This window comes from Aquarana catesbeiana, linkage group LG01, assembly GCF_042186555.1.
Source record: "Aquarana catesbeiana isolate 2022-GZ linkage group LG01, ASM4218655v1, whole genome shotgun sequence".
Classification (NCBI taxonomy): Eukaryota; Metazoa; Chordata; class Amphibia; order Anura; family Ranidae; genus Aquarana; species Aquarana catesbeiana.
The window spans coordinates 289,791,466-289,803,933 of NC_133324.1; the positions used below are offsets into that span (position 1 = coordinate 289,791,466).

General features: G+C 44.2%; 1 protein-coding gene across 1 annotated transcript in view; it reads right to left on the reverse strand.

Annotated features, from left to right (window-relative positions):
• Positions 1 to 12,468, reverse strand: part of COQ5 (coenzyme Q5, methyltransferase) — a 45,707-nt gene that overhangs the window by 19,636 nt on the left and 13,603 nt on the right. Inside the window, exon 2 of the mRNA XM_073629300.1 lies at positions 9,099 to 9,248. Coding sequence (XP_073485401.1) covers positions 9,099 to 9,248 — 150 coding nt within the window. The remainder of the gene's footprint in view (positions 1 to 9,098; positions 9,249 to 12,468) is intronic.

Consider the following 12,468-nt stretch of genomic DNA (forward strand, 5'->3'; position numbering starts at 1 on the left):
TGGGCCACGGAATACCAAGTTGCTCAATACAGAGTAGGACCCTAGGATAGCAGCCTCTAAGTTCACTGTTGGGTTGGTATGTGATTGAGTAAACCACCAGCGCACTGTCACCACAACTGCAGTCCAGCAATACTGTTTAAAGCAGGGGAGTGCAAGTCCACCAAGGGAGAGGGGAATCTGCAGCTTAGCTCTAGCTACTCAAGGGGCTGAACCCACCCAAATAAATGCGGTCACCACTTGATCTAGTTTCTGAAAAAAAGACATTAGGAATGGGAACCGGGGTGTTAGGAAAGATATATAAAGAACTTTGGAAGGAACATCATTTTAAAAGGAGATTAATTCTCCCAACCGGTAACAGGGGCAAGGACCTCCAAGTCTGGCACCTAGCCGTAAAATGCTGAAGGATTGGGTATAGATCATCAGTCAGGTACAGATCCCTTTGAACCTCAACACCCAGGTATCTAAAACGTAGTTACCGTGGCCAGAGTACCATGAGCTGCTGGAGGAGGGAGTGATTGGGATAAGGGGAAGGGGATTGATTTAGTCCAGTTAATATGGATGCCTGAAAAGGATCCATAACTGTTTATAATCTACAGAGCCGCTTCCAGGGAAGCAGAAGCATCAGAGAGAGATAGTAAGGCGTCGTCCGCATACAATGAGAGTTTTTTGGTTAATGGTCCCACGGTTCTTCCCTTAGAGCTCTTTCACACAGACGTGTCCGTGTACGGGCTCCGCTTTGCTCAAGAGGGGATCACTCCATCGATCCCCGCTGAGCAGGCAGATGACAGGTCCGTCTCTGCACACTGTGCAGGGACAGACCTGTCAGAGCACCGCTCTCTCTATAGGAGATCGGATGAAGACGGACAGTAGAATCCGTTTTCATCCAATCCGCCAGACGGAAGGAAAAGTAGGGTTTCCATCCGTCACACTTTAGCGGATCGGAGCGGGTCAGATGTCAGCAGACATGTCATCGCTGACATCCATCACTCCATCGACCTGTATGGAGTGCCCGTTCAGGTCCACCTAAAAAACTGACAGGCGGACCTGGACAGTCCGCCCGTGTGAAAGGGGCCTTAATCACCTCCAAAGTTCTTACAAGGATAGCCAAGGGCTCTATAGCTAGGGTGAATAACCCCGGGTACAAAGGGCAACCTTGCCTAGAATTGCCTACCATTAGTTCAAATTCTATCCGAGGGATTTTGGTATAACAATTGTATCCATGAGATAAATGAAGGGCCTAGTCCAAATCTCTCAAGTACTTGCCAGAGGAACTCCCACTTCACCGAGTCGAAGGCCTTCTCAGTGTCTAGAGAGGGCACCATTCCTTGAGACTCAGTGTTGGCCTGCAAGTCTCCATTGTCGTCCCTAAGATTAGCTATGTGCGATGTCGTGGAGCGTTCTTTAGCCAATCATGCCAACAGTCTACCCGTTTTTTCCCCCTGCTCAAAAATCCTCTGAGATTGAGTTCAAATAAGTTTTCTACAGGTGGCAGCTCTCAAGAGTGAAATTTCCTTGTACAATGACTGCATAGGTAGATATACTTCTGATAAAGAGGCAGAGACGGATCTAGTTTCCAGAGCCTGAACCTTCTTTTCCACCTCTTCTAACGTGAGTCTTGCTTCTTTCCTGACCCTCCCAATGACCAGTTGGTACTGGCCCCGAGCATATGCCTTGAAGGCATCCAAAAGCATTGATGGTCCCGCTGAATCTTTGTTTTGTGTCCAATAGACACCCAGCTCCCCTGCAACCTCAGGGGCCACCCATTCATCCGTGACCCAAAGGCCGGATATTCTCCATAAGCTAGAGCCAACTGGTAGGTCTGTTTGTAGCTTAAGCAGCATCGGGGCATTGTCTGAAATACCATGGGGTAAGATTTTAACCTTCTGAGTAAGGGAGAGCAGAGAGTCACTGGCAAAGATCAGATCAATTCTGGAAAAGGAACTATAGGATACAGAGTGGCAAGTATACTGTTTTTCCCCCGGATGTTTCCACCGCCATACATTGCTAAGTCCATATACCTCAGCCCGAGTCGACTGCCAAATTTGTCTAGACTGGGATTGGGAGTCATTAAAATCTCCAGCCAGCAGAATACCAGCCACAGGATAGCGAGCCAATAGGGGGGGTAACCCATGCAGCAGTGTAAGAGTGGCCAGGGGAGGAATGTAAATCCCTACAATTAAGAGCTCAAGTCTGTCACACAGGGCATGGAGGACCACATATCTCCCCTCTGGATCCAAATGTAGGTCCAGAAGAGTGAACTGGAGGGACTTGTGAATCAGGACACTGACCCCTCTTGAGTAGGTCGAGAAAGTGGAATGGTAGTAGGAACCCACCCAGGTCTTCTTAAGTGCCAGTATCCTGCTCCCAAGTACAGGGGGTCCCCTAGTTACAAACATCCTACTTACAAACATCCGACTTACAAATGACAAATTACAAATGGAGGGAGACAACAGGAAGTGAGAGGAAGGGAAATTCACTCCTGTAAGAGCTATTATGGGGAAAAGGCACCTCCACTGATGCTTTATCACCAAGGCTTGTTTCCACAACAACCCAAAATTTTCAAAATCCAATTGTCATTTGGACAGAAAGTGAGGTGAAATCTTCTGAACAGGGGCACAAACAGCAAAACAAATGTTACAGGGGTGTTAACCCTGCCCTATGCTATCCAAAAAGCTTAAAAATATTTTTTTTTAGCTGGAGCTACACTTAAAAAAAAAAATGTACCTGTTCCGACTTACAAACAGATTCAACTTAAGAACAAACCTACAGTCCCTAACTTGTTTGTAACCCGGGGACCCCCTGTAAATGGGTTTCCTGCAACAAGCATATATGTTGATTATATTTTTTCAAATTATTAAACACTAGCAACCTTTTGAATCTGGAGTTCAGGCCTCTAACATTCCAGGACAAGATAGTAATAGGTGCCATCACATCTGGGAGAGAGAGAGAGATGGGTGAACTACAGGTCATCACAAGCAATATACACAGAGAGAGAGAGTACAACAGTGCAGTATCCCATCATTATTGTAGTATATCTGAGAGGGTCTCCAACACCACCTAGTGGCGGGAGAGCAAAGCTACATGCCTTAGGTCTAAGCCAGGGGTCTTCAAACTATGGCCCTCCAGTTGTTCAGGAACTACAATTCCCATCATGTCTAGTTATGTCTGTGAATGTCAGAGTTTTACAATGCCTCCTGGGATGTGCAGTTCTGCAACAGCTGGGAGGGCCGTAGTTTGAGGATCCCTGGTCTAAGCAAAAAGAGTAAAAGGGAAATCACAAAAGAAAAAGAAAAAAACTCCACTAAAACAGTATGGAATAACTGAAAACCACAATGTCCCCACCCCCCCAACACTTCGGTTTGCTTGCCTCCCAAAACAGTTCTTGGCTGTTGCCAATTGGGTTTGTGAACTGTAGAGCACCAAAAAGTCACAGTCCAGATCAATAGTTCTCCCGGAGCGCTTCGGGGGCAGAAATTTTAAACTGGGTTACCAACTTTGGCTAGGTGGGATCCCAGGTCATCAGCTGCCTGCCTGAAGGCAGATACACCGCCATGGTTAGTGCTGGGGCCTAGTCAGGGCATACTGAGCCAGCGGTATTTACAGGGAAGTTCATCCTACCAGCCCAAACAAGCAAAAAGGAAAGAACAACCTATCCAGGCAGAATGGGGAGGACTAGGGCCCTGCCAGGCCTGCAGAGGGGAAATATTTTGTATAAGAGATCAGCTTACGGTCAGACCTGTCCCCTGGGCAAGGGATCCAGCCACTGCGACGCATCCTCAGGGGAGGTGAAGAAACAAACCATCTCCCCGCCGTGAACAGCATGCTGTACTTGATCTTCTTACTGCAAAGCTTCTGCGTTTCAACCGAGTAGTCTGGAAAAATCATTCGTTTTGCTCCTTCATGGCGCAGTACATCAATTGTCCTTGCCTCACAGAGAACCAGGTCCCGTTCCCTAAAGTTTAGGAGGCGGAGGATGAAGGTTCGTGGAGAAGCTCCCGAGGACCCACGGCAGCAGGCATTCTGTGTGCCCTCTCCATAATGAAGAAGGCCGAGAACTGGGCACGGGGAAGGAGGGTGTGCAGCAGGTTTTAAGTGAAAGCTGTTGGGTTGTTACCTTCAAAGCCCTCTGGGGGACCCACTATGGGGAGGTTGTTCCGCCGATTGCGGTTCTCTGCATCTTCCGCCCACAGTTCTCCAAAGCCCTCATCTTAGTATGCATTGTGCGGAGTGAGGCAATATGTTCCTGGAGAGTGTCCTCCGAGTCCCCCACACATTGCTCTTCTTCTGAGAGCCGGGCGTGAAAGCCGTCCATGTCACGCCGAATCAGGCTGATATCCAGCTGCATTGTGTTAATCTTTCCCATGAGGGTGGTCTGACATGTGGTGATCGCCTGCATCAGGGCATCAATGTTCGATTGTTCCCTCAGCGATGGGCCTGCGTCCTCCATCTGAGACACCATACTGCTTGCTCCGGCGGGCAGGTGCTGTGGCACGGTACTATGAAGAGCCTTACCTTGCTATTTGCGGGAGGTTGAGGTGCCCTTCCCTTTGGTCATGCTGGTCCCAGGAGTAAGCCCTTCCCGTTTCAGGTAATTTGTAGCCCTCAGTCTGCAGGGAAAGGAGTGAAAAGCCAGGTAGTAGAGCGGAGCTCACTCAAGGAGTGACTGTTCCAGTGGCCATCTTGGACACGCCCCCTGGAATGTACCTTTAAGGTACCCAAAAACATTAGATGACCATTCTTTAAGTAGGATATTTTTGGGGCACAGACACCCAAAGAAAACCTCTTATTGACAAAAAATGGATGTTTCTGGTCAAGAACAGCACCAGCGTTACCTGCAGTTAGACATACAGGAACCCCCTCTAAAAAAAGCACTACAAACCTGTAGGAAGCTCTCGTACGAGTCTGGGGACAAGTGTGGAAGATTTTTAGCTAGGTCTTTGCGTGAGCAGAAATTAAGGAACTATATCCCACACTTGGTTACATCTAATAGGCTCAAGGTCAGGAAACCATATGACATAGCTCGAGAATTTCAAAAATTTTACAATTCTTTATATAATTTGCAGACGCAACCCCCTACTCAAGCTCAGATAGACCGGTATCTTTCGTGGTCATTAATGTCTCGATTGTCGGATGAGGATAGAGATAACCTTGAAAGTCCCGTAACTATGGAAGAACTTCAAGGAGCTGTAAAGGCCACTAAAATGGGTAAAGCACCAGGTCCCGACAGCTTGACGGCCCAATATTATAAGATCTTGCTCCCTTCTTTAGCTCAATATATGGTTAAATTATTTAATGCTCTTGGTTCGCCAGCAACATTAACACAGGACACCTTGCTAGCCCATATCTCAGTGATACCGAAGGAGGGGAAAGACCCAGCTTCCTGTGGAAGCTATCGACCGATTTCTCTGCTTAATTTAGACAAACTCTTTACCAAAATTTTAGCAAAAAGGATCCAACAGTATATCCCGAATCTGATACACCTGGATCAAGTGGGATTCGTTCCCACACGTGAAGCAAGAGATAATACTACGAAGGTCCTGAATCTTTTACAGGTAGCGAATAAAACACAGACACAATGTTTGTTTATAAACACAGATGCGGAGAAAGCCTTTGATAGGGTGAACTGGAGTTATATGTTGGCAGTTCTGCGATATGGAGGCTTTGGGAGTAAAATGTTGCAGTGGATCACCTCCATTTACTCTCGCCCGGCAGCCCGAGTACGGGCTAACGAAGTATTATCAGAAACCTTTTCAATTTCTAATGGGACACGCCAGGGATGTCCCCTGTCACCACTCCTATTCGCCCTGTCACTGGAACTGTTTCTCTGCACAATACGTTTAAATCAGGATATCATAGAAATACAGATAGGGGAGGCCCAATGTAAAATTTCACCGTATGCAGACGATATGCTATTCTCTCTTACGAACCCTTTGATCACAATTCCAAATTTAATGAGAGAATTTGAGAAGTATAGTCTAATTTCCAATCTTCGTATAAATTTTTCTAAGTCGGAGGCAATGGGGGTCAATTGTCCTCAAACATCAATTGAGCAACTTAAGCAACATTTTAAGTTTAAATGGACGGATAAAGCGCTAACATATTTGGGTACGCTGATCCCACCCAATATAGGTAAGATCTTTGAGTCAAATTTTCCCCCATTGCTTAAAAAAGTCAAGAGTTTATTGGACAATTGGAAAACGGGCTTTCACTCATGGCTTGGACGCTGCAACATCATTAAGATGAGCATCCTCCCCAAATTTCTTTTTCTTCTACAGGCATTGCTGATACATATACCATCTACATACTTTAAACAAACTCAGAGGTTAATTTTTGATTTTATTTGGGCACATAAACAACCTCGTTTGCAACGCAACCAACTAACACTTCCAAAAAGATTTGGGGGACTGGCGGTCCCAGATATACGAAGATACTATCAAGCTACACATTTGAGCAGAGTAATTGATTGGAATAGACACAAAGACTTTAAACTTTGGGTACAGATGGAACATGCCCAGTTGCCCGTTCCATTGGACGGAACCCCCTGGTGTTCTGCCCATCTTCCTGGAGAGCTTATCAAACACCCTTTAATAGGTACTACTATCAAGCTCTGTTCGGCTTTGTTACCTAGTATGGGCATAACACCTGAGGAATTACCCTTGTACCCGATACTGGGAAACCCCGCTTTCCTCCTGGGATGGAAGACATGGCATTTAAGCACTTATGGAATATGGGCTATGTACAGGTGTCTAGCTATATAAAAGCTGGGGCGTGGCTGACAGTCCCGGAGTTGATGGAGCAGGCGGGTAAGTTTAGATTAAGATTCTGGAGTGCTCTTCAGATCACCCACTTTTTTAGCACTCTTCCGGCCCCAGGATGGTTTGCCAGGTCCCTCACTACCTTTGAGAAAATGTGCTCAGAGGCTGGAGCAATATCTCATACCCTATCGGCCAATTATGAATTACTGATTACACCTAAGGGAATTAATCTTTTAAATTGTGTTCAGGAAAGGGAACAGGAGCTGGGTAAGCCTTTTAGCTCAATACAGTTACAACATATTCTTAAATTTACATACGAATCATCGATCTGTGCGAAAATTCAAGAGACTAACTTCAAAATTTTTACTCGGTGGTACAGAACGCCAGTGAAATTGAAGAGAATTTTTCCTGACTCCTCTGACCTGTGTTGGAGATGTCAGAGAGACAGTGGTACTATGCTACATATTTTTTGGAAGTGCCCCAAACTAAAGAAGTTTTGGACAGAAGTTAGACGTACTGTCCAAATTTTTATGAATGGTAAAACACCAGAAGACCCGGCCTTTTTTCTCCTCCATGCGTCTCATATACCAGAAAAGGTCTATAAGGAATCCATTATTCATCATCTCTTAGATGTCGCTAAGGCATGTATCCCCCTGACAGGGAAATCACTGTTGCCCCCGACAATAGGGATGTGGTTACGTAAAGTAAAAGATTAACAAACTAGAAGACTTGGTTCTCTCTGCGCGACATCAGCAGGAGCGTTACTCTAGGACCTGGTCACTTTGGAATGTTTTTATGGCCTCAGGGGAGGGAAGCACCCTCCTTGACAATAATTTGGGTAGTTAGAGTGGGTACTTAATTTAAGGTAAGATCTTATCTCAATCCTCCTTTTGATCTACGAGCACAATTGAGGTGTATTCCCATGGAGGGGTTTGACCCCCCCCCCCTTTTTTTTTTCTGGTTTTGTTTTGCTTTGTTGTTTTTGTATAAAACAGTCTCAAACTCGTCTTAATCTATAAGTTGGCAGGACACGGGATCCTTGGTCAAGAATATTGTATTGATGAGGAGTGTCTGGGTAGCGACTTAATTTATTGCAAGGTAGATATAAGGATAAGTTCTTATTGTGAGAATTGATGTTGTGTTATCCTGTTTTTCTGTATATGTATTTGAATTTGTCTTATGATTGAATAAATAAAATAATTTAAAAAAAAAGCAAGCATGTAAAGTGTGCTTTTACCACACATGTATCCACAGCAGCCAAAGGTTGTGTACTGAGAGCCACTCACTGTGCCCTCCCAACACGTTGATTGACCAGTCACTGACAGCTCTCGGTCACGGCTTCTGATTGGCAGCCAACAGAGCAGGACAAGCTGTGAGAGCCAATCACAGGGGTCACATGATAGAGAAGCTGCGCAACCTCTCAGTCATTAAAGCCTACTTAAAGGGCTGTTGGGAGGCGGCCTTAAATCATACTTTTTGACTACTATGCTTTTTGCCTATGTTTATGGTTGTACATTTTTCAAATGCCTTTAGATATTGTGTATATGTATAAAGTTACTGTAGCACATATATGTCACTACTTCAGATGGCGCTAATGCCGCCCACTCCACTGCAATCCAAAAATCTGTATTTTTAAATGTCTTTAAAAGCAGAGCTTCACCCAAAAGGGGAAGCTCCACTTGTTTGCTCCCTCCCCGCTGCCACATTTGGCACCTTTCGGGGGGTACCCATCCCCACTTCCGGGTGACCTTGACGTGGAGATGTCCCCCGGAAGTTTAGCCCCCCCCCTCCCTTCCCTGTTGCTGGGCCATTCACAAAGCGCAGCTGGAAGGAACGGCAGCGGCAGCACCCGAGAGCCAATTGAAAAATCGGCTGGGGTGCCGACGTTGCGGGATCCCTGGACAGGCAAGTGTCCTAATATTAAAAGTCAGCAGCTACAGTATTTGTAGCTGCTGACTTTGAATTTTTCTGGTGGGAGGGGGGCTGCTGGAGCTCTTCTAACTTTAGTGAGATGATCAAGAGCTGTCATTTGTGTTTGCTAGTTGCCTGGCTGTGTCTGCACTCTCTCCAAACGATTTGATATGGTAAAGCTGGATGCACAAACCCTGGTGATAACAGGATTAGAGGAAGTAAAGCAATGAAAGTTGCTTGGACTGAAAAAAAAAAAAAAAAAAACACCACAGGTTTACCCCAAAACTGAACCAGTATGTAAGTGTACCCGGAATTTATTTACAGCCTGTTGCCAATCCAAGTGCAAAAATTAGCACTGGCATAGGTCTGCTTGTAAATAAGCAACTCGTCTTCTTCATTTTGAGTTAATTCATTATATATTCAAATTGTTACCTGTCCCTCCTGCCACATCTAGCAGCTGAGTGCCGGGAGTGGGATTCATATGACGTATCAGCCAGTCTTTCCACAATCGATGAATTCCCAGGCTCATTGAATCATTCATAATGTCGTATTTCTGAGCAACACTCTCAAATACGTGATAGACTGAAAAAAGGTAAGAGGGTAAGACAAATTATATTGCAAATTATCTTGAGTCATACATTAAAGGGTTTCTCATATAGTTTAGATAAAAAGTGCCCAGCCCTTTGCCTCTACCTTACTCTAAGCTAGGGCTGCAACAAACGATTATTTTCATAATCGATTAGTTGGCCGATTGTTTTGATTAATCCGATAATAACCTTAAAAGTGTGGTGTATAAATTTAGTTGCTATGCAAAGTTTAAAATAAAAAAAGGCAATTTATTCTTAATTATCTCTATGCAGTGGTATATATGAATAACCAACTATATGGTTAGGAAACAAAATTTCTAATCCACTCAGAACAGAAGAGATATACTATTAGAGGTTGAATCTGGTAAATATCAGACTCCGAGATCAAATTTTTATTTAAAGAAAAAAAAAAAAAAAAAAAATTTCAAGACTCTTTTGCCGATTTTCAGACAGAACTAATATACATCGCGATTGGCTTATGCTTTATGAGGGTGAAACCTCTTCCTCTGAGCCATAGCGATGGTAGTTTGATCTCCTCTACCCTCCCCTTAATATACCCACAATCACACGTATGGGTAAACGCTCACCAGAGCCTGCCACACCTACACAAGTGGGCTCCGCCCACCATGTCCATCCATGGCATGTTGCATACAATACGCTGTTGTCGCCATCCAATCATCAGCAGTGAAAGTGGTTGATGATGTACAAATGTACAAAGATGTTTCGTATGAATATTCTCCTCTGAAAATCGATACGTGTATGGCCAGCATAAGGCTCGGTTCACACCCATGCAGTTTGCTTTTGATGCGTTTTTGCAGTGCTTTTTTGCTGTGTGTTTTGCATTTTTGCACACACGATTTGCGTTTTGTTTGTTTTTTTGGCCAATTTGTTGTTGGGCAGATCAAAAAACAAATTGCAGCAAAAACACACTACATGCTTTTCTGCAGCTTCTCCACTGAAGTCTATTGAACCAAAAAAAGCAGTTTTTGCATTGAATAAAATCCTTGACCCTTTCCAAATATGCAGCGGCAGAAAAAAGCATAGATGTGAATGTGCCCCATAGGAAACCACGTTAAATGGACTGTAGTGCGTTTCTGCAAAAAGCACCAAAAAATGCATTAGGTGTGAACCAGGTCTAAGACATTTAGTAGAAGCAGCAGCATGCTTTTTTTTTTGTATCACCTGTCATCATGGGGTTAAAAACAAAAAAAAAACAAAATGATCCCTTTATAGTACAAAAAGAGCAGATAATCGCTACTATAAAGGGGTTAATTTATACTGTGAAACAGTGAATGTGTGTATATATATATTTTTTATATAAAAATAATACACTCAGAAGTAGGATATATGGGCATTATAACTAGGAGTAAGACACAGATGTCTATCAAGTAGCACCTGAAATGGCGCTGACCTTGCTAGTTTGAAATTGTGCTACTTCAAGTGAAGTAGCGCGATTTCAAAGTAGCATCAATGTGAACCAGGGCTCAATGACAATTGTGCGGTCATGCAACACTGTACCCAAACTAAATTTTTATAATTTTTATCCCACAAATAGAGCTTTCTTTTGGTGGTATTTCACCTCTGACAGAGGCTCCTTATCAAGATCGGAGATGTGGCGTGTCAGACTGACACGCCATGATCGCCGCGCGCCGGCATGTTATCCTGCTGGACATCATATGAAGCCCAGTCAGGATAACAGAACCACTTCCCGGCCGTCAATCTGCTATAGGCCGGGCGGGAAGTGGTTAAATATAAAGCACAATACTGGTAAAAGTTGACTTTAAATGTAATTGTAATGCCTTCTATTACCTCCATCTTCTCTGGGTTCAGATGCTGATCTTCCCTGCACAGTCTTTAAAATTATTTATTTATTTTTTTTAAACAAACATGTTATACTTACCTGCTCTGTGTAATGGTTTTGCACAGAGCAGCCCTGATTCTCCTCTTCTGGGGTCCCCCACCGACGCTTCTGGCTCCTCCTGCCTTCAGAGTGCCCCAATAGCAAGCTGCAAAGTATAGTATAGAATGTCCCTAAGTAAAAAAAAAAAAAAAAAAAAAAACCTTCAGCCTTTAGAACCACTCACCTTCTGCCTAGGACTACATGTCCAATGAGCCATTGCTCCTCACACATTTACATTGACAAGTTCTCAGGCACTTATTGACATGTATGGATGGTGTACTGAGCTGTATGTGTACTGCACTGTATTTCCTGATATGTAAACAAATAATGCGTTCTGTATGCAGGCCAACTAATCAGCTGGCCGATTAATCGATTATGAAAATAGCTGTCAACTATTTTCATAATCGATTAGTTTTGACTCTACTATAAAAGGTAACCTCTGCCCCACTCAAGTGCCCACTTACCACGTTCCAATGGCAGTGGAGGACTTCCGCAAGGTGTTTATAGCCTCTGTTCAGAAATACTCATTAAGTTGAAAGAGCCATGCAGACCTTTGGAGTAAGGTCCTCTTAAACCATCTTATGTACAAAGTGGGATCAACATGTGGACGTAGGACAATATTTTCTCTGCTGTGCATAGCAATCCTGTCGCTGGTGCGTTGTCGCTAGTAAGATGATTGCTAGTGTGCCATAGTCCTTAGGAGTAAGTCAAATACAGAAGGTTTTCTGATGCTTCCAAGTTGCTTTGATGTACCTTGTATGTACTTATGATGTTGGCTTGCATGGAAAAAAAGTTCTGATAATACATAAGCCCACTGACGTAAGAGCTAATAAAATTTGTTAAAAACACAGGTTTGCTTTTTTTAGTGTTTATGTGCATCCATTAGACTTTAATAGAAGCAGATACAAGGTCTTGTTCACATGGGCCCCCGAAACCCGTAGTCTGTGATTGGGCTGCATGATTATGCAGTTTGGGCTGCCAGATGCAACGTGCAAGCTGTCCATTCAGTAGCTGCATGGATATAGCTGCTTATCCATAATTGTCAGCTGTGCAAGTGATCAGACACTTTCGCAGACAGTGTGCTTTAGGGGACACTCACCAAAGCCCGCAAGATTGTCAACTTGGGACAAGCGGCTGCGTCTGTGCAGCCTGCAATCAGCACCTGGTGGCTCAAGCTGCATAAAACACACGGCCCATTCACAGACAACAGGTGTCTGTGCCCATTTAAATGAGGCCATAAGGTCACCATTTGTGTTAAGGTTTAGTTTTGAGATCTAATGTCAGAAAAGGCTGACAATCACAGAATGGCATTTTG